Source organism: Pituophis catenifer, unplaced genomic scaffold (genome assembly GCF_029215685.1).
Source record: "Pituophis catenifer annectens isolate HBS135680 unplaced genomic scaffold, rPitCat1.0.hap2 SCAF_1, whole genome shotgun sequence".
In the NCBI taxonomy this organism is placed as follows: domain Eukaryota; kingdom Metazoa; phylum Chordata; class Lepidosauria; order Squamata; family Colubridae; genus Pituophis; species Pituophis catenifer.
Window position 1 is genome coordinate 151,204,374 of NW_027256881.1, and position 24,690 is coordinate 151,229,063.

Here is a 24,690-nt window from a genome sequence, read left to right on the forward strand (position 1 = left end):
TTGAGACAGGAAACAACGGTAATCTGAACTTGATTTTCAAACTTTGCAAGATTTCCCTCTCAGCTGGGATGGGTTTGCAGCAGGGGTGGGTTCTACTTACCTTTACTACCGGTTCGCAGCGGGGCCGCACGCTCTTATGCGCAGAAGCTTCTGCACATGTGCAGAAGTGTTTTGATGACATTGGGGTCATTGGCCGGAACCTCCCTCCGGTTTTACTACCAGTTCTATAGAACTGGTGTGAACCGGGGGCAACCCACCACTGGTTTGCAGCCTTCAGCTTCATTTTGAAACTCTCCGAGCATCTTGAGATTGCACTCCTAAAAGCTGACAGCAAAATGGCCAATTTTGGGTAGCTCAGTTTTGCCAATTTAAGGAAATTGCAGGTAGTCTTTACTTAACTGCTGAATTGGGACTGGAATTTCTATCACTGTTAGAAATGTAAGATGTCACATGACTACATCACTTAGGGATGAAAATTCTGCCACTTCCGGTTGTTGTTGTTAAGCAAATCATCAAGAGTTGTTAACTGAGGAAATGGTCACCACTTGCAATCCCTAGCCAGCTTCGCCATTGATTTTGTTTGCAGAAAACTGGCAAAGAAGGTCACAAATTCAATCACATGATCATGAGATGCTGCAACACAATTGTGAGATGGGTTCCAAGCACCCTAATCATGATGTTATGACAGTGGGGGTAACTAACATAAGTCCTCGGACTACTAAGTACCAGTTCAGCAGTTTTCAATTCAAAAGGTCACTGAAGGAATGGTCATTAAGCAAGCACTATCAGTGAAGGTCAAAGCAAATGTAATTCTCTGTGAAGCTTCATGCATCCATTTTCATCTTTAAATGAGAAAAAGAGTCATTTTTCTCTAGAAAATTTTCTGAAATGATCTTGCTCTTCTGGTCAAAGCTTTTTGACGGCTAGGTATGGACTCAGAGCTTTTGGGGGGGGGTAGGTGTGGACTATGGAGGATAGTCCAAAGCAAAAAATAATCCTGATTCATAGCCTTTAATATCTTACTGCTCTGACTCTAAAGATCTTTATCTGGGCCAACATATATTCCATCCCAAGTAATATGCTGTGAAGCATAATCAGTACTCCAATTTCGGAATTTCTTCTTTCCCTATTTTGGGGATGGGGATCTCTGTCTCTCCACATACTACTCAACTAAAATTTTCTCACCATTTGTGACACCATTTGGTTACACCTGCTAAGAGTTCAACCACCTCTGAAGGCTGACACATAGTTTAGGAGTGCTCAAATGCCATAGAATGTAGAGATTGTTAATAAATCCTAAGGATGGTAAGAATAAACCCTTCTTCTATTTATGTTAGCTCTGTTAGTATTTCATTCCACTGGTCTACCTGCAGATTGCTGACAGTTTAAAGTTGTCAGATACTGTATTATTGTAAATTGAAAATACAGCAACTATTTGCATATTCTCAAGCAGTTTCAAAATGCTTTGATAGATTTAATCATGAAAATGCAAGCATATACAGCGCCCTAAAACTTACTAGGAAAATGGCTCTATTTAATTAGTCATACCAACCTCCTCTTTTAGTTTACCTGCTGAACTTGCCAAACTAGTACATACAGCTAAACATAAATGAAAATCTTATTTTACATAAATAGTACGGTTAGCATTCTGAATTTTCAATTCCTATATTGTTTTGAAGTGAATATGAAAGCTGGTTACAGATAGCATACTATGTTTAAACATTAAACTCTATGCAGTATATTTAGTTTATGCACTAATTTTATGAATTTAGATTCATATCAGATAAAGGAGCCAGAGTGGATAATAATTTTTAAGAGGAAAGCTCACATCCTTTGACATGGTTCACAATGAAGTACAAAACAGAAAGGCAGTTTTAAAAAAGAGGATAACGATAACAACGTTTATATTAGAATCAGAAGCAGCATGAAAATTGTTGCTCTGGCAAAGTAGCACTATTTCATTCTTCTGGGTATGCGATGCATGTACTATATATGAATAAAATCAAAATAAGGCATTTTATGTTTTTTCACGATAATTTGGAAACACATTTTTCTTGCTACGTACTCAGGGTGAAATCCAGCAGGTTCTGACAAGTTCTGGAGAACTGGTAGCGGAAATTATGAGTAGTTCGGAGAACCGGCAAATACCATCTCTGGCTGGTCCCAGAGTGGGGTGGGAATGGAGATTTTGCAATATCCTTCCCCAGAAGTGGGGAGAGAATGGGGATTTTGCAGTATCCTTCCCATGGAGTGGGATGGGAAGGGAGATTTTGCGGTATCCTTCCCCTGCCATGCCTACCAAGCCACGCCACGTCCACCAAGTCACACCCACAGAACCGGTAGTAAAAAAAATTGGATTTCACCACTGCATATACTGATTTTGTTTCTTTATTTGTCTTGACTGTTTTGCTTTAAGGCTGACTGAGGAAATATCCAAAAACATGTTTGTATAAAATTTCAATGATAAGGGGACAAGAATTTAATTGCCATTTAGTGATAAATTAAATCATGCCATTCTACAATTTTATACACAGGAAGAAGACTGTTTCTCTCATTTGCCAATTTTTATTCTAGCAGAAAGGAGGGGTTTTGATGACCACACTGAAATATTGTTCTTTTTTGATTTAAGGAATTAGTGGACTACCTACGAATTCATTCACATAGTGCAACCTATGCCACATCTATGGCTCCTCCTATAGCAGAACAAATTATAAGAGCAATGAAATGCATCATGGGACTAGATGGGACCACACAAGGTAGGATATTTCACTAACCTGGTCTTGTTTGTATTGAAAATAGATGAAATTGTCATCATAATAGCATATACTGAAAACGTATTTGGTATCATGAATGAATGAATGTATTTTTTTTATACTCCAAGTATGAACAAGAAGTTAATTTTCAGACCAATATATCTGAACTCACATAATTCTCCTTGGAAGATGGTGCATGCTTTGCCTTGAAGGATGTTTCATGTTTTACCTTGTCCCCTGCTCATTCCATGTTTTTGTTATCTAATTTACATTAAAATATACAGATAGTCCTTGATCTACAACTATTCATTTCGTGATGATTTGAAGTTATGATGGCACTAAACAAATGGTGATTTCAACTGGTCTTTAGAGCTCCAACCATTCCAGGGTCCCCAAAGTCACATGATCGTGATCTGGATGCTTGGCAACTGGTTTGTGCTTATGACTGATTGCAGCACCCCGCGATCATGTGATTGTCATTTGTAATCTTTCCTGCCAGGATCTTTAGAGAGTTAATGGGGAAATCAGCAGAGAAGGTCATTGATTGCTGGGCTGGGGCATATGTCTCTCACCTGTGCACTCTCCCCCATCCGCTCCACACTCACACTGCAACAGCCAATCATAGACCCTGCTGATTCTCACATACCTTCCTCAACCTGATTTTTTTGTGCTGTCTTCAAATCCCTCATTTTAGGGTAGGATGTTTTGGGTGGGGGGTCACCTTAGAGCTCTAGAGACCCCTGGAGGAAGGTTATTGGACCCATTTCAATATGACTTCAGACAAGGACATAGTATTGGGAAAGCTTTGAAATCTAAAATTTGTTACTACCGGTTCTGTGGGCGTGGCTTGGTGGGGGGAGTAATGTGACTGGATGGGCATGGCCAATTTTTTTTTTCTTTTAAAACCATTTTTTCTACAACTTCTTCGGCGAAGAGGTTGTAAAAAAATGCTTTCAAAAGGCTCTGACGATCCCAGCTGAGTTGCCTGATCAGCAGAGGCTTTTTTTCTTTTAAAAACGTCTGCCGATCAGGCAACTCAGCTGGGATCATCAGAGGCTTTTTTTTTACTTTTAAAAGCATTTTTTCTGCCAAAGAGGTTGTAGAAAAAATGCATTTAATTTTTTTTTTTTCTTAAAAAGCCTCTGATGATTGTGCGGCTCAGCTGGGGGGGAGGGGGAGGGATTTTTGCTACCGGTTCTCCGAATCACCCGCCTCCATCGCTACCAGATCAGGCGATCCGGTCCGAACCGGGAGCATTTCACCCCTGGAATGGGGAGAGCATCCATCCTAGCTCTCTTTGACTTTTCAATGGCTTCTGATACTATTAATCCATGGTATACTTCTGGACTGGCTCTAGGAATTAGAGGTGGGACACATAATATTACACTAGTTCTTTCTTTCTCCAGGTTCAGCTCCTGTCGGTGTTAGTGGGAGAGGAGGAGTCTAATCCTAGATTCCTGCTATGGTAGCATATCTCAAGGCTTTATTTCCCACATCTGCATGAAACCATTATAACATTTAAGTGGCAGTTGTATGAGGTGCCAGCATAGAACAGAAGTAACATATTACTTCAGCATAGTGTCTGCTGTGAGCAGAATTATTGTACCATTTCTAAAGTGGCACCAAGCCATGGAAACTTAATTTCCATGGCTAAATTTAATTTAGTTTGCAATTGATATCGTAAAAATTGACTGGTTTAAGTGTTTTTGTATATAAACATTCTTGCCAATGGAGGGCAATATTGTCCTGATTTTTCCAGTATCAAAGGATTCTCCCCAAGCTTGAGAAGTAAAATACAGGTTTTTATTTCAGTACTATTTTTGACAAAAATGCTCTTCTATAACATCTGTGCTGTTATTGTATACTCATTGGAACAATGCAGTGGTTCTAATTCACATTACAACACCGAGTGGTAATTTGTATGGTAACATTTTTTTTTGTGCAGCGGCATCTTTATTTGCTTAAATGCTAAGAATGTTTGAAATGTTTAGAATGTACCTGTTCCTTTTTGTTGTTTGAATAAGGTGTGGCTGTATTACTAAAAAGTCCCTTACTTAGTTAGCATTGCAGGCATATGGGGGATAAGACTCCTAAATGTAAAAAGCTAATATAGGACGGGGTGAGGCTGTAGATCACCTTTTTCTGACAAATACTTACAATTGCATTTGCCCTGACCCACAAGCATATCTGCTCACCCTCCAACTGGCCAGTGGAAAATCAAAATAGCAACATTTCAAATTGTTCTCTTTTCTTATTTGGTTGTGATGGGGAAATGCCACAACAATGTCTCAACTGGAGGGGGATATTGAGGATCTGGGAGGCAAATGAAAAACACCTGTGCCACAGTCTCAAAAAAAATGCTACAAAGGCATATTTACAGTGTTTCTTTGGGCTTCTTCTCGAAGTTAATCACTTCAGCTCAGCTCGGCTTATGAAGAGTTCTGCAAACTTCATAGTATTGTGCAGAGATGAGCACACCCCCTGTGTTGGATCAGTTCAACTTTTGCACATGGGTGGAGGCCAGAGTAGAGCAGTTTTTGTTGATAGGTATTTTGCTTGTTGTTTTCTGGACAACATTTTTGGAAATGATTGGCCATTGCTTTCTCTCTAAGGGCTGAGAGAGAAGTGAATGGCTCAAAGTCACCCAACTGGCTTTCTGCGAAAGGCAGGATTAGAACTCACATTCTTTAGTTTGTAGCCTGATGCCTTTAATCCAGGGGTGAAATCCAGCAGGTTCTGACAGGTTCTGGAGAACCGGTAGTGGAAATTTTGAGTAATTCGAAGAACCGGTAGCAAAAATTTTGAGTAGTTCAGAGAACCAACAAATACCACCTCTGGCTGTCCCCAGAGTGGGATGGGAATGGAGATTTTGCAATATCCTTCCCCTGGAATGGGGTGGGAATGGAAATTTTGCAGTATCCTTCAAAATACGCCCAGCAAATGATGCCACGCCCACCAAGCCATGTCCACAGAACCGGTAGTAAAAAAAATTTGGATTTCACTACTGCTTTAATCACTATACTAAATTGACTCTTGTTGACGTAGCTTCTATTAAATGTGACTGCTTTATAATGAAGAAAAGAGGTATTAGATGTCTTTTTCAGAAACTTTTGAATTGGTCTTGTTCTCATTTGCTATTAACAATATTTGGTAGGGTGGTAATCTATCTTCGGTTTAATGGTGAGACCAGACGTTTATTTAATCTCTGGCACAGTGGAGACTTGAGTTCTGCCAAACAAGTTTTTATAAAAAGCTTTCTGTTGTAAATATAATCTGCATGTTATCAAGGCAGAGCACATGTTCTCAATATATTTCTTAACATTTAGGCAAAACGTAGTCTCAGAGCCAATAAACACCCACCTACCAAATGCAATAGTGTATCATCTTGAGAGCAAGTTATTTGCTTATTACTTTTACTTGACAGACCGTTGGGTTGTTATGGGATTGTCTCTTTCAGTATCTGTCTCAGGTTTGGAAGAGCTACATTCCCTGATTCTCCTCACTGCATCACACGTCAAGTGCCAGGCTTTATCCAGATATGGCAAAAAAATGTGTCTATCTAGAAGTTTAACTTTGCATCCAGTTAACGGCTAGTTGCAGAAGCTTCATAGAATCAGTAAGATTAGAAGATCTGCTTTATTGCAGGCAAGAGGTCATATTTATGCAGAATATCTGGCTATTGCAGAGCACAAGAATCAAAGGACACATACCCAGTCTTATTAATTTGAGAGAGAGAGAGAGAGAGAGAGAGAGAGAGAGAGAGAGAGAGAGAGAGAGAGAGAGAGAGAGAGAGAGGGAGAGGGAGAGAGAGATACTATCTTATAACCAACTCTGAGCAGCTCCCAATCAAAAGTTAGAATGGCATAAAAGCCATATTAAAGCTATACAAATTAAACACATTAAAAACAAAACCCTGGCATCAAAGTCAAACTTCTGATGTACAGTCACTTCATTTTATCCCAGTGCTTGGGAATAAAATCCAGGTCTTCAGACCTTTATGGAAGGTTAGGGAAGGAGAGGCCTGACAGGGGACATGTGTTCCATAGGGCAGGGGCTGCCGCAGAAACACCACATTCCCTAGGTCCCGTACAATGGCAATATTTAGGGGAAGGGACATTTGATTGGATATGATGGGTAGGTTATTATTAATTATTATTATTAATGAGATTTATATGCCGCCCTATCTCCAGCCGGACTCAGGGTGGCTCACAACAGTAAAAAACATCTAATAAAAAAGTTAAAAAGAAATTAAATCCAAATCTCATAATTTAACAGTTAAAAGTGCAATTAAGACTAACAAGTTAAAAATTAAGACTAACAAGTTAAAAAATAAAAAAGATGTCCTTAGGGAAGGTGGTCCCACAGATAACCTGATTCCGTGCCAGATAAGGTTTTAATGGTGATGAGCAGCACTTTGAATTGCACCCAGAAAGAAACTGGGAGCCAGTACATGGACAAACCTGGGGGGGGGATAACTGTGCATGCTGCTGTATTCTGGACCAGTTGATGTTTCTGTTAGTCTTCAAGAACAACCTCATGTACAGCTCATTGTGGTAATTCAAGTGGGAGATGACCAAGGCACACGTATACATGCCTCTCCCTCTCTCTCACACACACACATACAAACATTTTCCCCAGAATTTCAATCCTAGACAGTTTTCTCCTGTCCACTCAAGGCAATAGATTTTTGATTTTGACCATTGAGGATATCAGTTACATAATTATTCTGTCTGGGCTGAGAATTATAACCTCCCATCTAATCTAATCTAATCTAATCTAATCTAATCTAATCTAATCTAATCCTTTAAACTAAGAAGGATCATGATTCCCCAGCTTCAGGTTTCCAGATGTTGCTCAAATAACTTGATGCATATGGTTCGTACAGTATCTTCCTCCTCTCCTCTAATCGTCCTTGCATAATTATTAAAATGTATTTTTGTTTCAATAGAAAAACAACCCCCAAAATATCTGATATTGTACCAAATATCACTCAAAATACTATATATACAGATAACTGTAAAATCAGAGAAGTGGTCACAAAGAAACTTGTTACAGAAGTTTCCCATTCAGTTTCACCTTGTTCCCCGAAGCAAAATTCCCAGAAAAAGGCTTTCAATTCAATTCAATTTCAAAAATGAATGATATGAAAGAAGGTGTAGTTTAGATTCAGTGTAGACAGTATCGTCAAATAACAACCAAGGATGTTCCTCCATTGCCTCAGTATGTAGTCTGCCACTGCCTGTGAATCAAGAAAACCTCCAGACTGCCTTCCAAGTAATCCCGATAGAAAATGTGTGTCGTACTTCCAATCAGGATGTTGTCAGATAACAGTGAGAAGATGAACGTGTCTTCAAGGACTTATGCCACCATTGCCATTTGGAATTCAAGCCAAGGAACAAAAGTATAAGGCATGGCCCTCTGTTGGAAGGGAAATACCAATTTGTTATTAAATCACACCAGTTTGTCTTAATTGGGTTGCTAAGATAATTTTTTTTTTTTTACCCAACCTGTCATTGGCTCCTACCTCCAGTTCAGGATAGATAGATTTGGAGTAGTGGATGAGTGAACATTTGTCCACATTCTGATGACACATAATTCTATATCACTACATTAATCTATATAGTGATTTCAGGTAGATCGACAAGCTTTTCCTGCTCTAACTATCTGAAGCAAATACTTCTGAAATCTTATGCAAGATTGCCAGTTCCTTGTGAGATTTCTACAATATTTCAAGGAATAGATGAGGCATCTCTTAGAAATCTGGGAGGCCCCACATTACCATCCTCTGATTACAATGAAGCCAGGGGAGGGTTTCACTTATCTTTGCTAACGGTTCACATGCACATCCCATCTGCGCATGCGCAGAAGCTTCTGTGCATGCGCAGATCGTATTTGATGATGTCCGGGTGGGTGGGTGGAGCTTCCCGCCACCGCTGCTACCGGTTCACACGAACTGGGGCGAACCAGTAGCAACCCACCACTGAATGAAGCCATATAGAACTTAGTAGCAAGCTTATTGAAGGCCAGAAGGAACAAGAGGAAGCCAGATCTCTTCCAGGGTGCATCAAATTAGCCTCTGCCTAGAATTGTTACACCTGCAGCTGAAGGCGCCTTCATTTTCTTGCTCACCAAGTGTTTTCATAGAGGAAGGTTCCCTAACAGAGACCACTCAAAAATCAATGAGAAGTTTAATGTATGTGTTGGAATCACCGCAGACTTTATCTTCCTTCCTCTATTAGAAAGAACAGGCTTTTTAGACAGGTAGGTTAGGTAAATATTGAGACATATTTATTTCTTGTAGTGACTTTGCATGAAGCTGCATGAGCCACCTGTTTATAGATATCAAGTAAGAATCTGGCAAGATCGCCTGAAGGTGGCCCATAAAGAATTAAAATAATCAGATGGATTAAATTCTTAGAAGAAGGCTAAAGAAAATATGAGTTTTCATTTTGCAACCGGGGTTAAATTCATATTATTGTAGCAGGGTGATGGTACTCCCTCTTCTTAATCACCCCATTCAGCCACGTTTGGGGGAGGGGGGGAATGTTTTAAGTCAGAACAGTTTATCTGGAACCAACCAGAAGAAAAAATAGAGCTTTTATTTAAACCCTTTTCTTCCCATTTAAATAGCATATTGTAATAGGGATTGCACGTTAACAGGAATTATTGTTTTGTAAGATGCTTTCTCTATGCCACTGCCCCATATATAATTCAGAGCTAGTGCCCATTGATAGGAAGGGCTTACTCTTAACTTTTTAAATAGCTAAAGTTATAGTAATTACATAAACTCAAGAAGTATTTGTATGTGTGTGGTATATCAATCCAGAATATATTCTTATGAGTTCTGAATGCTTTGTGTGTTATTCCCCACATCTGTCTTAACAATTTACTGTCACACCTGTATCCGCAGAAAGCATATTTGAAATATGAGAATATAGTGCCATCTCTAGGTCATGGGTAAAGCCTGTCCTTACATCAGCACAGGCTCTCACAGACATCTGGTTCATCCTTAGTGGTTTTTGTTTGCACGTCCTTTGGGTTTCATAATCACCCATTAAAGATAGTACATAGTTTGTGTGGAAGGAATTCAGTCCTGAATTTAAAGGATTTAAGTCCCCTCTCATCCCTTCCCAAAGGAATATAGGCAGAAATTCTTAAATCTCTATTGCCACGTTCTCGGGAAAACTAAGATCGCTCATTTCAAAAATATGGAAGAGGTGTGGAGGAGATAACTAGCCCTTCCTTTGACTTCAAACCAGATGTGCTCTCGAGTTTTCAGAGCACTAAGAAATTAAAACCTAAGTATTACAGTTACAGCTTGAACTTGTAAAAGTGACACATTAAAACCTGCTTCGGGCAAAACACACTCACCATTTCGGCTCCATGTCATGCCCTTGCTAAATTACCTTGATTTAATGTTGAGCTGCATTTGGCTGCGAGTCTGTAATTGTGTTCAAGCCCTGAGGTTTTTCCAAAGTACCTATCACTGTAATATCTGTTCTTGTGTGTTAAAATAGCTCAGCCAAACTTGAATATGGGGGGGGGGGAGGAGGCTTTCAGTTTAAGTGTGTGTGGTCTCTGACCGCAAAAACACACAAACAAAAATGAGATGAAAGTGGCAAGGCTGAGGAAGGAGCAACTTACATCCTTTTTATCATCTGGTGCAGAAGTTCCCCTTTCCTTCTCCGCTTGCCTTTAAAGCACACACACACAAACACACACACATTATCCCTTTGTAATTCCTTCACATCTGTTCACAATGGTATTGGTATAAGAAAGGATAGAGCCTGTTTCAGGGGTGAAATGCTACTGCTTTACTCCGGTTCAGGCAAACCGGTAGTAAAAAAAAGCTACTGGTTCGGGCAAATTGGTAGTTAGCTACCAGTTTGGTTGAACCAGTAGTTTAAAAAAGCTACCATTTCCTCTGAACCAGTATTTCCAACGATCAGCTGTGCAGCGGGGTTTAGCTTTTCTAGAAAGCAGGAAATCCTGCTTTCTAGCGAAGCTAAATTGCACACCACAGTTGATCCCCCCCCCCGCTTCTACTTACCTTCCCAAACCTCATTTTGGTGTGTTCTGCGCATACGAGCACGCACAGAGCATGCATTTGGTGCACATGCGCATACACGGCCAGCGAATCAGTAGCAAACTGGTTCAGATTTCACCACTGGCATGTTTTGTTTATATCTCAAATAGAAGCAACACTTGCTTGAATGTTTTTCTATAAAAACGTAACATTTTTCAGGAATGTCATTTCAGATTTCTGCTCTTTGCTAGGCTTTTTTGCTCTCCAGCAGAGATTTTTGGCATATATACAAAGAATGGCCCAAGGAAAATCCAAATACTCTCATGCATAAATTCAGTCAAGACCATGACAATAGCATAATTAATTTAAAATGAAGCATAATCTTATAATAACCAGCAATATGGAACCAGTTGGAAGGGGCCATTCATGCAATCAGGTCTGACCTTTTCTTCAGTGCAGGAATCCAAGCTAAATTTTCTCCAAGAAATCCAGCCTCTGCTTGTATCTGGATGGATACAATATATCCATTTCCTGGATTATTTTGGCTCTACTGTCTAACTGCTCTTACTGTTAGAAAACTTCATAATTTTGGATTGAAGAATGACTTAAGTTACGCTTAAAATTAATATTCCATATATTATGTTCTGGGTCAATACAAGACAGTTAATATCCTTCAATTGCTTGAAGAGTTTGTTCATATTTGTTTCTGATATCTTTTGTTAAATCTAACCATGCTATGTTCGTTCAAATTCTCCTCACAAGATTTAGATCCAGGCTCCTTATCTTTTTCATTGTTCTTTCTTTGCACTGTTTGTCACTCTCTGAATCCTTCTTAAAGTAAGATGACCATTAATAGCCACATAATATAATGGAACAATTATTTTCTATACTTTGAAATAAACCTAAAAGAATTACAGATAGTCCTTGCCTTAGGACCATTTGTTCAGTGACTGTTCAGAATTGCAATAATTAAATGACTCATGATTCTCAGTTAACAACAAGACCAGGGAATGCTGGAATTGTGGATGCTAAAGTTGCAGTCATGTGACATCTTGCTTTACAACCATATCACTTGGTAATGTTTCAGTCCTAGTTGTGGTCATAAGTTGAGGACCACCTGTAAAGTTTTTTTAAAACGTATTTATTTGTTTATTAGATTTATTTGCTGCCCCATCTCACATCTAAACAACTCTGTGCTATGATAAAATATATATATATATATATATATATATATATATATATATATATATATATATATATATATATATGTAGGTCTTTGGTTATTCGGGTCTTCTCCCACGTAAAATTGGAAGTGTCTTGGCGACATTTCGACGAAGTCTCATTCGTCATCTTCAGGCTGGTGTTCTCGGCTTCGTGCTTCCAGGAGCAATTGCTCATTGCTCCTGGAAGCACGAAGCCGAGAACACCAGCCTGAAGATGACGAATGAGACTTCGTCGAAACGTCGCCAAGACACTTCCAATTTTACGTGGGAGAAGACCCGAATAACCAAAGACCTACATACAAACACCCGCGAAAACCTGAGAAAAGAATAGAAAAGTAAAACTTTTCTATTCTTGTGTGATTTGAAATATATATATATATATATATATATATATATATATATATATATATATATATATATATATATATATATATATATATATATATATATATTTCAAATCACACAAGAATAGAAAAGTTTTACTCTTGTGCCAAAACTATATTGAGGTAGATAACAAACAGACATCTTAGGGAATTGTATTGTTTAGCTGGGGCGAACAGTATTGCTGAAAATATGGATTTGTATGCAGCTTCCTGATGTTTTCTCTTGGTCATAGATGTCTCTTAAACGATTAAGGAAGGAGCCTGAATTTTAAATTTGAAGATGGAGGGAAAGGGTAAAGCAATAAGATGGAAGGTTGAATGATCTTTGGTTGAAAACATAACAGGCATCTCACACTGGGCAACTGCACACACCATTGATTTCATATTGCTCTCTACTTATGTCATTACAATTAAAGCAAATATCATAGCCATGGAATATGAATTACTAAACTTGTGGCAAACACATTGTAAGGTTCTTTGATATACTATTTTTTAAATGCTTAGGTGAGCTACTTCAAAAAATACCCCATCCTGAAAGGCAACATAGAATTAATTAAATAAAAATAAGTTAAGCTTAGTTATATTAAATATCACTTTTTTGATTAGATCTTCTCCAACTATGATGACATCTTTTCCCATCACTTTACATGTTCACTCTACTCTCCTCCCGTAATAGAAGTGCCAATGGTACTTCTCACCAGTTGGGAATATGTAACACAAAGGAGCCACCTTATTGATGAATTGACCACAGTAGGTGGAACAATGTTGCAGAATAAATGAGGTGACATCATCCAAAACAATGGAACCAGAGCTTTTAATTTTCTCCTGAGACTGAATTTAAGAATTTCCCTTTGATCATTTAAAAATTGGGTAAATATATCTCAGAGTTCATGCTACAATTTTTCATTTGTTTCCTCAAAGGGCTAATATCCAAGTTTCTAAGTACATACATCTGAAAAATAAAAACATATCTGAAAAGTTTGGACCTCATTAAATCTCAACCCTGGAGTTAGTACCCAAGATAAATTTTCCCTCCTGTGAAAGGGTTAGCTTTATATGCTGTTTCATTCTAGTGCAGCAGACTTAGACCTAAGGGTCACATGAGATTTAATCCATATTTTTTGAGGGGCACAACACTGTAGTCTTTTCATACACCAGTACAAAAATAAAAAATGAAGCTATTTAAGAACAAGCAAGCTAACAAGCCCCAGTCCTAACTGCAGTAGTACTTTAAGAAGGGACTAACACTGGAGCCATATGGAGCCCTGCTTCTCATCCTAAACTATAGAAAGGAGGAGCTACAGCTGTGATGGTACAAGCAGGCCTGAACCAGCTGTGACAGGATTGTGCCAGGTTTGCACAACATGACCTGAAGGGGCAGGTACAGCCAACAACCCTAAAGCTGAGACCCTATGAAACTTGGGTGAAAAGTCACGTCTTTGATCTTGCAATGAAAATAAATTTTCCCTACTTGAGCTATTTCCCATTGCCTGCCCACAATTTTTTCCTGTTTAAAACCACTTTTGCCATAGGCCATCCTGTTCATGTTGGTTTAAATCAGGGACATACGATGACAGGATTTTTATTGGCTTTCTTTTTTTAATGTTGAGAGTGCAGGGACAGTGCAGGGACACTGTGCCCTTCATAACAAATTAATAGAGCAAACCAGAAAATAGTCGTGGGAGTACAGCTAGCATAATTCAGGCAGAAGATGAAATGGAGGACCTGGCCTTCTGCCTGGAGGCTGTTCAGGTCTGGATGGGGGAAAACACGCTTAGATGCAATCCCAGAATGGCTGTGGATTTGTAAGCCAACTGTTTCCAGAGATTGAAATGAATAAATAAATATATACTCATCCACATAAACACACATGTACATACATACACACTGCAGTTTGGTACTGTACCTCCATAGCCCCAAACACATTGATTCATTAACAAATCTTGAAACATTCCTCTGTCTAGTCAAAGCAAAGGCACCCTTTAGCCAGGCTTACAACAGAAAGTAAGGCTGTAACATACTGCATTGCAAGGAAAACAACTTAAAGGAAAGAATGTTGGACTATTGCCTCTTTGTAAACGCAGATCAACTTGGGCAATTTGTGTAGCCAGCAGGAACATGGATCTCTTATCTATGTATATATTTCCAAGTTTTGCCATTCTTCTCTATTTCCTGTGAAGATCTCCTAGGAGAAAACACAGTCTTAATTATTTAGTTTTGCTAGTATTTTCAACTTTTAAAGCAACATTTTTAAAAATTCTTTGAAATCTTTAAGCATTTCATTGTCCTTAAACATGTTAAGTACATGTTATAGCAGATGGTTTGGGGGGGGGGAGTAACCCCAAGCTGTTGTTTGCCTTAGTAGCAGGAAAATTGGGGGGGACGACTTGAGTGGAATCACTGTGACACAGTTGCTGTTGTTTTGGATCTGTTGCAGAATTTGTCACGATGCTGAATAGCAACTCTAAAGAATTGCTGTCTATATGATAGTGTGTATATAAGCATACATACAGTGCACCTACCTCCTAGTTAGAGGGACACAAGCAAAAGTGAGTTGACTTGCAGTATAGTCTCTCCTAGACTGTATTGAAAGTGAGCATGCTTGCTTGTGCTTGTGGCATGCTGGCCAGAATTTGTCAAAACAGACCAGTATTGCTTTTGCTGTTAGCAGAGGATATAGATATGGCACAGATATAACCTAGTCTACATTGTCTTTAGATTGGTGGAAAGAATTATGTGAAAGCCTCAAAAAATTAAAGCCATGATAGACAGCAGAGAGCAGTGTTTAGAGGCCCATCTGGCATGCGGAGATTGCAACATGGAAGAATTAGCAAAACGTATGAATTAATTACCATATTTTTTGGAGTATAAGATGTACCTTTTTCCCCCCTAAAAGAGGGTGAAAATTTGGGTGAGTCTTATACACCGAATGAAGCCCCGCCCACCCTCACCCTTCGGATGTTTTCAGCCTCTGTGTGTCACATTTTCAGGTGGTTCCAGGTGGCGGGGATCCTCACTTCCAGGGCCGGATTTAGATGAAAAGAGGCCCTAGGCTATTCCACTTATGAGGCCCTTTCACCAGTGGTGGGATTCAGTTTTTTTAACAACAGGTTCTGTGGGCGTAGCTTAGTTGGGGGTGTGGCTTGGCAATCATGTGACTGGGTGGGCATAGCTAGCTGGTCACGTGACTGTGTAGGCGTGGGTAGCTCGTCATGTGACCGGGTGGGCATGGCTATGTGCATAGACTTTTTTCAGAGGGCTGAAAAAAGTCATTTCTGACTGGGCCTCGCACTTTTTTTTTTTTATTGCAAAAGTTTTACAATTACATTTTCACCCCTTTTTCCCTGAAATCTTCGCCATCTCTGCAAAACTGGCCATCTTCAAAGTCCATTCCTCAATAGTGGGCAAAGCTTCATTTTTCCAATATTTACCTATCAACAATCTTGCTGCTGTTATCATATACAATATCAGTTTTGTTTTACCCAATGTAAAACCCTTAACTATACCCAATAAAAACAATTGTGGAGAAAATTGAATTTTTTTCTTCAAAACATTCTGCATGACCCACCAAATTTTTATCCAAAAAGCCTTAACTTTCCTACAGGTCCACCAAACATGATAATACGTAGCATCCAAACATTCACATCTCCAACATTTTGGCTGAACATTAGGGTACATACATGACAACTTTTGGGGATCTAAATGCCATCTATAAAACATTTTATAGAAATTTTCCCTCAGGTTCTGCGACTGTGTAAATTTAACATTCTGAACCCAAATTTTTTCCCATGTTTCCAACATCACTGGTTCTTCAAAATTTTGTGCCCACTTAATCATACAATCTTTAACTAATTCAGTTTCTGAGTCCCTTTCTAGCAAAACATTATAAAGCCTTTTGATATGCATTGGACCTTTCTCTTTTATAAGTCTAACCAGTTCTTCCTCATGCAACATAATACCAGTTTTTTGGTCCTCTTTCCATCTCAATTGTAATTGATTATATTGTAACCAAGTTAAATTAATCCCTTCGTCCAACAGTGTCTGCAATGTCTTCAGCTGCCATCTGCCCGCATCTGTAAAAAGAACCTCTTTGTAAGAAAACCCCCCGAGTGACATTATATTTGTATTCCATAAAGTAAGACCAAGATCCAGCCATAGCGGTATTTTATAATCCCATTGGAGTCGGTGCTTCTTCCAAACTCTCATCAAAGAGTCTCTAAGTATATGACTTTTAAATACTTTATCAACTTTGTCATCATAAAATAAGTAAGCATGCCATCCAAATTCAAGATCAAAACTTTCTGCATTCAATATTCCAGCCTTTTTACTTCCAAACCAATCACTTGTTAAAGTTAAAGCTGCTGCATCGTAATATAACTGTAGGTTTGGAAGTTTGAGACCTCCTCTTTCTGGAACATCTTGCATAATTTTCAGTTTCACTCTCGGCTTTTTCTCGTTCCAGACAAACTTATTGAGTCCAGTTTGCCAGACTTTCAATTGTTTATCACTTTTAAGCACCGGAATCATTTGAAACAAAAAAAGAAATCTTGGCAAAATGTTCATCTTAACTGCTGCTATTCTTCCAAGTAGAGACAGCTGCAGTTTTTTCCAAGTCTCCATATCTTTCTGCACCTCTCGCCACAACACCTCATAGTTATTTTGAAACAATTTCATGTTTGATTCTGCAACCTGAATTCCTAGATATTTTACCTTAGGTACAGTCTCAAAACCTGCCCTCCTTTCAAGCTCATGTTTACAATCTTGTGTCATATTTTTAACTATCATTTTAGTCTTTTTTGGATTCAGTCTAAAACCTGAGACTTTACCATAGTCTTGTATAATGTCCTTCATCAGGATTATTGATTCCATTGGTTGTGATAGGGTAACAACCAGATCATCTGCAAATGCCTTTATTCTGTAATCCTCTTGCCTAATCATTATACCTTTCAAGATATTAGAGTCCCGTATTGTATTTAGCAAGACTTCTAATGTTAGGATAAATAAAAGTGGGGACAACGGACATCCCTGTCTTGTTCCTTTTTCAATTTTAAACTCTGTTGTCAAGCTTCCATTAATAATAATCTGTGCCTTTTGCTCTTGGTAAATTGCTGAAATCGCCTGTATAAATTGATCCCCAAAATCCATCTTTTTTAAAGTCTTTAGTAGAAAATTCCAATCCACTCTATGCAGCCTTCTCTGCATCCAAAAAAACCAGCACTGCAGGAATCTGTTTATTCTTCTCAAGATATTCCAATAAATCTATTACTTGCCTTACATTATCCTTCATGTGTCTGCCCTCGATAAATCCCGCTTGATCATCATGAATCACCTTTTGAATTACTGGCATCAACCTGTTGGCTAATACTTTCGCATAAATTTTATAATCTGTATTCAAAAGAGATATTGGTCTATAGTTCTCTGGTTTTTTAGGACCGACTTGTTCTTTTGGTATCAAAGATATGTAAGCTGTTGTCCATGATGGGGGTATTTTACCCCCTTGTTGAATATTACAAAATAAATCTCTGAGTTGTTCCACCATCTCGGCTTGCAAAGTTTTGTAATACACTGCGGTCAAACCATCCGTGCCAGGAGCTTTGGCTGTTTTTAGCTGTTTAATTGCTACTATTATCTCCTCCTCTGTTATAGGATAATTCATTCTTTCCTTTTGTTGATCAGTAATTTTTGTAACTCTTTTATCGTTTAAATATTTTTCTATAAGTCCATTCTGCACCTCCTCTTTGGCATATAGTTTAGTATAATAGTCCACAAAAGCTTCTTTAATTAATTTTTGTTGAGAAATTTCTTTCCCTCCAATATCAATACTATCAATAGTCCGTATACTTTGTTTTTTCCTCAATGTGTAAGCCAACCATCTGCCCGGTTTATTAGCATTACAAAATGTGTTATGCTTCGCATATTGTAAGTTTGTTGCAACTTGTTCCGCCATAAACATTTGGAATTGGTCTTTCAAAAGCTTTATAGCACTACGTATTCTTTCATCTGTTGGATTTTTAATAAGTAACTGCTCTTTATTCTTTATTTCTATTTCCAGTTCAGATCTTTTCTTTTGTCGGAACAGTCTATGTTTAGAGTTCATGTAGATAAGTACCCCTCTCATATAAGCTTTGCTTGCGTCCCACACAATTTCAATTGGGGTACCTTTATTCAAATTTATCTCAAAAAATTCTTTCAGATGCTTTTTAAGTTCTGTTGTATTTTTTTCATATCTAAACAAATTCTCATTTAATCTCCAAGAACGTCTCTCAACCTTATCCATCTCAATTTCTATCCATACTGGGCTATGGTCAGTCAAAGTTCTTGGAAAAATCTTTGTTCTTTTTGTCTTGACAAGTAAGTCGTCTGTCAACAAAATGAAGTCAATCCTAGAGAAGGATCTGTGTCTGTCAGAAAAAAAAGTATAGTCCAATTCTTTTGAATTATGTATTTTCCACTGTGCTGCTCCTCCAATCCATGGACGGGTAGCTTCTCCTTAGTTGCTGGGCAGAACTGAGTGCTGATCTCCTTCCTGCAAGCTGGCCACGCCCACTCTGTCCAATCAACTCCAGTCTTTCTCACTCAGTTGCTGTGAGAACTAGCAATTCTGAGTGCTCCAGAGTATAGATTCTATTTCCCTTGTTTTGTTATTTTTGTCTCCTTCCCCTTTGTGCTTTATTTGGATTACTTCTTCAAAGCGAATTACGAGGCTGCTGGGACGCGCGCGAGCTTGGGGCGCCAAGCCGCAGTCCCTGCTGACCTGCTTGGCTAGCAGCCTTTCGGATCCGACCCGGCCGGGCGGATTCGTGTGAAATTGTTAATTGCCTAGCGGAAGACCTGAGGCAGCGTGGGCGCGTGCGAGCTTGGGGACCCAAGCCGCAGCCCCTGCAGGCTAGATTCAGCTCGTATCTTGCCGGATCCGACCCGGCTGGGCGGTTCCGCGTGGAGCTGTTGATCGCCGTCGCCGAGAACATCAAGACGGTAGGATTTTCATCGCCGGACGTTGCGGCTCCGTTTCTTAGCCGGCGAGAGCGCGAACAGCTGTGAGGCGCTGTAAGCGCTGTGGGCCTCATTAAATTTCCCGCCAAAGCCGCCTTTGCTCTAACGGCCGCCAAATTCGGAGGAGGAGGCGGAGAGACGCTAGGAGTGCTATTGGCCTTATTAACTTTCCCGCCAGTGCCGTCTTTCAAGCAACGGCCGCCATTTTAGAGAGGCAACCATTTTGTGACTCATACATCCTGATAAGCGACTGTTGGCCTCCCTTACTGCAGTATCTATTAATTAAGTGACTTAATTAAGAGGCTTGAGCTCGGCGGTTTCCGAGCCTTTGACCTAGATTTCTAAGGGGGCTAGGTTCCAGGAGGAAGCCCTGCCTGCTACGCCCCGTGGAGCAGCCTTACTGTCTGCATAGAGCTCAGCGTCTTCTGAGCCTGGCATTTTCATTAAGAAGGCGCTTCCAAAAATTGAAGTCATCTATCTGAAGACCACTAAACTATTGGTCAACAGTTTAGGTTGTCTTACTGGTTTGCCTCCCAGTCAAAGATGGCGGATGTCCCTCTTTCTTCGGATTCAGAGCTGGACTGCTCTCCCCCGTGTCCTCAACAATCGACTCGAACAAGAAAGGCTAAGACCAAACGAAAGCATCATACGCAGCCTAGATCTAACAAGGCAGAGCAGCGCAGACACCAGGTTTTAGAAAAACAATTTGAGAAGGCCCGACAGCAGTCTTCAACGCATTTGGGATCCTCTTCGGGCGGACAGGACTCACACGCCTCTTCTAATCTTTGCCACTCTAGAGGCGTTTCTATGTCGCTACCAGATGTCTCAAGTCATTCCGTGCAGGAAGGTTCTAATCAGAGACGTTTACCTGAAGCGACCTTTACACCGACGGCTGCGGGCCTTCGGCCTGATTTGTCAGACAATCCGGTTAATTTCCAGGCAGCCTTGTCTGATGCGCTAGCCAAGATTCTGGCAGCTGGGATTCAGCAAGGTGCGGTGGGCCCCACTCCTCCGTCCATTGACCCACCGGTTCCAGTCCGGCCTGAGCCTAGGCCAATGCAGTTTGCGACTCACCAGACGGATGAAGGCTCTTCTGATGAACTTGAATCAGGCGAGATTTGTCCTGAAGATGTAGAATTTTCGGAAGACGAGGGCCTTCCACCAGACAAGCCTGTCTTTACTAGCCTCTTCCGTCCGTCTCTTTTCAAATCGCTCTTACACAAAGCCAAGCTTACCACCAAGTTTGGCATTTCGGATGTTCAATCGGATAATACCTCTCAAGCACCACACGATGCTCTTTTCCAGATCTCAAAGCCAGATCAGGACGTGATTCCTTATCCGCCGCTATTCTCAAATGTCATCAATTCAGCCTTTGGTCAGCCAGGCTCCTTGTCTTCACCGAGTGGCATAGATAAACGGCTTTACGCCTCAGCAAAAGAACTGGAGGATGCACTGGCCATGCCTACTGTTGACCCTCCGGTGGCTAATTTATCTACTACATCTTTGCTGACATCAGACGTTGCGGATGGTCTAAGAGCTGAGGACCGCAAGATGGAACTTGGTTTTCGAAAAGCGCACCAGGCGGCTGCTTGGGCAATAAAGGCAGCCACAGCGACCTCATTTTTCAACCGCGCTGCTCTAATCTGGCTCAGACAACTACAGGAGAGATTACCTCCTGAGGACATACGGCTACATCAGGACATTAATAAGTTGGTGGCCGCAACTGAATATTCGGCCGATGCGTCCCTCACAGCGGCCAAGTTTGCTTCCAGATCGATGGCAGCATCCGTGACAAATCGCCGTATGTTTTGGCTCCGCAATTGGAGAGCGGATGCCAGAGCCAAGTGGAAGTTAGCCTCTGCTCCATACTCGGCTCCATCTCTCTTCGGTACTGCCCTTGAACCAATATTAGTAGAGGACAAGGACAAACGGAAGATCCTTCCGTCCTCCGTTCGTCGAGCTGAGCGGAGATATGCCCCTTATCCTCAGCGGCCGCCCTTTCGGACCTACGCAGGGTCAGGCGGACCCTACTTTCCTCGTTCATATTCCCAGTCTTCAGACAGGAACACAGACAGACAAACTTTCCGAGACCGCTCCAGAGGCCAGTCCCAGTCGAAACGCCCATTCCGAGGCTCCAGTTACCGTCAGGCTCGCAGGGGCAAGTGACGCTCCCGAGTCAGGTCCTATTGGGGGTCGACTCCAGCTCTTCCACCCCCAGTGGGACCTATCAACTACAGACGCTTGGATCCGTCAATCGATTCAACGGGGCCTTTACATCGAATTCCACTCCACACCACCCAACAGATTTCGCAGCTGCCCTGTTCCACTGTGTCCCCTGAAAAGACGACTCATGGACGCAGAGATTTCGCATCTTCTTTTAATCAAGGCGATAGAACCGGTGCCCCAGGGACAGGAATACACCGGGTTTTACGCTACTTTGTTTCTGGTGCCCAAGTCATCGGGCGGTCACAGGGCCATCTTGAATCTGAAGAGCCTCAACTGATACCTTCGGTATCGCAGGTTCAAGATGCAATCCCTTCGATCGATTCTGGCGGCGATCAGACCCAACGACCTTCTGCAATCCGTGGACTTGCGAGAAGCCTACTTACATGTCCCAATACATCCTGGCCACCGTCGTTACCTGAGGTTCGCCTACAACAACCATTATCAATATTGCGCGATGCCCTTTGGGTTGTCATCGGCACCCAGAACCTTTACAAAACTGGTGGAAGTAGTGGCAGCGGCTGTCAGGGCGCACACAATCCGCTTAATGTGCTATCTGGACGATATTATCGTCATGTCGACGTCGCGTCCTCAGGCAATAAGGGACATGGAGTTGGTGTTACAGATTTTCCAGGCCCACGGTTTTTCCATCAACCGTCAGAAGAGTCACTTCTGTCCAACAACCCGCCTGCAACATTTGGGAGCGGTAATCGATTCGCAACTAGGCCAGGTGTTTCTGTCCCCAACTCGCATTCAGGACCTCAGGACAATGGTGAGACAAATACAAGATCAAAGGAAGGTGCCACTTCTACTGCTATCTCAACTGTTAGGGAAGATGGTGTCCTGCATATCCATCGTGCCGTGGGCTCGCAGGCATGCCCGTCCCCTACAGTGGCTGCTGCTTCCCTTCCAGAAACAGGGCCGCAGCACTTCCAGTTATCCAATTGTTTTACCCCCTCAGGTTCGATTATCCCTTCGGTGGTGGAGGTCGTCAGCAACTCAGAAGGGATGTCTCTTTCTCGAGCCCAGCCGACTGGTCCTGACTTCCGACGCAAGTCTACACGGTTGGGGTGCCCACCTGCAGGATGCAGTGGTTCAAGGTCGGTGGTCTCAGGCGGAGAAGGCGAACAGCATCAATTGGCTGGAATTGAGGGCTGTTCGCCTTGCTCTCCGCCACTTTCGGCACACTCTCGAAGGTCAACATGTGTTAGTCCGAACGGACAATATCACCACCAAGGCCCACATAAATCGGGAGGGGGGCACACGCTCCCGGGCCTTAATGATGGAATCCGAGAGACTGTTGGCCTGGGCGGAACTCCACACTGCGTCCCTGGTGGCAGATCACATTTCGGGACAATCCAACGTGAAGGCAGATTGGCTCAGTCGGGAACTCATCGATCCGGCGGAGTGGAGCCTGAACCACGCCGTCTTCGAACAACTGACACGCAGGTTCGGCCACCCTCAGGTAGACATGTTTGCCACAGCACAGAACGCTCAGCTACCCCGCTTCTACTCACGCTATCCAAGCGCAAGATCAGAGGGCAGCGATGCGCTGCGGTGTCTATGGCCCACCGGACTTCTTTATGCCTTTCCCCCGATTCCATTGATCCCTCGCTTGATTCGAAAACTGATCCGAGAGGAGGCAGAGCTGCTACTAATAGCCCCGCTGTGGCCTCGGAGACCCTGGTATGCGGATCTACTGGAACTTTCCATCGTTCCGCCTTGGACGTTACCTCTCCAGGAAGACTTGCTAGTACAAGGGGTAGTCGTCCACCCAGATCCGCAGTGGCTCCGCTTAACCGCCTGGCGTTTGAGCGGCTCCAATTGCAGAAGGATGGAATCTCTGCCGGGGCAATCTCCGTGATTCAATCTGCCAGGCGTTCCTCCACGACACGGATTTATGAGGCTTCGTGGCGCGCCTTTACATCTTGGTGCCTGTCACACCATGTAGACCCGACATCACCTGATATTCCGGATGTATTGGACTTTTTACATGCCGGTCTCACCAAAGGTCTGGCCCCGGCGACCTTACGTCGCCAGGTAGCAGCTCTATCAACTGTCATCACCTGTGAACGACACCGCACGCTTTCTCTTAATCCCAGAATTCGGGAGTTTTTGCACGGTGCTACTAACATTTCTCCACCAGTGGTTCATAGGTACCCGTCATGGGACTTGCCTTTGGTTCTTAACTCTCTTACCGCTGCACCATTTGAACCTTTGGCCTCGGTGTCCCTAAAATATTTAACTTTCAAGGTCGCCTTCTTGTTAGCGATTACATCCGCTCGGCGGGTGTCGGAACTCACCGCCCTGTCTATACGCAAATTCCAGTCTCCCATAATTAAAATAGATCTGTAATCCCATTGCAATATTTTAGTATGTAACATCTTATAGAAATGGTCCTGTTGTTGATTGGGAGCATAAATTCCAATCAAGAGAATTTGGCCATTTGCTGTAAGCAATTCAATTGCTACAAACCTACCATCTTCATCTGCTTCTATAACTTTAGCTGTTAACTTTTTATTTACATAAATAACCACACCATTCTTTTTTTGCGAAGTTGAAGATATAAAATGTGTTCCTAGTTTGGAGTTTATCAAATATTTTTGATCTTGAGTTGTGATATGCGTTTCTTGTAAACAAATTATATCATTATTAAATTGTTTCAAATATGTAAATAATTTCTTCCTTTTCTGTACTGAATTCAACCCATTAACATTCCAAGATAAACACTTAAACATCATCTCCCTCTTTTTGGAGCAAAGAGCAGAATAATTGAAGGTCATCCGAAAGCTTCGATCTCGCTCCCCCCATGGCTCCAGTCTCTTGTGCAGTACTCTTAACTGCCTCCTTGTCTTGTCTTTCCTGTTGTTGTTGTTGCTTTTGTTTAAGTAACTTAGATTGAGCTCGAGTTATACGTTGATCCTTAACTTCAATCATCCGAACCGAATCCAAGATTGGAGAAGATTCCAGCAAAGGCTCATCTAAAAAACCTCCTTCTGCGCCTTGCATTTCCTCTAAATCCTGCTTAGACTGTTCTTGTAATTCTCGTTGAGGTTGCTTCTCTTCACTCTCTTTAATCTCCAAAACTG

General features: G+C 41.4%; 1 protein-coding gene across 1 annotated transcript in view; it reads left to right on the forward strand.

Moving 5' to 3' along the window:
* Nucleotides 1-24,690, forward strand: part of SPTLC3 (serine palmitoyltransferase long chain base subunit 3) — a 123,247-nt gene that overhangs the window by 74,728 nt on the left and 23,829 nt on the right. The window contains exon 9 of the mRNA XM_070956428.1: nt 2,630-2,756. Within this exon, the coding sequence (XP_070812529.1) occupies nt 2,630-2,756 (127 nt within the window). The remainder of the gene's footprint in view (nt 1-2,629; nt 2,757-24,690) is intronic.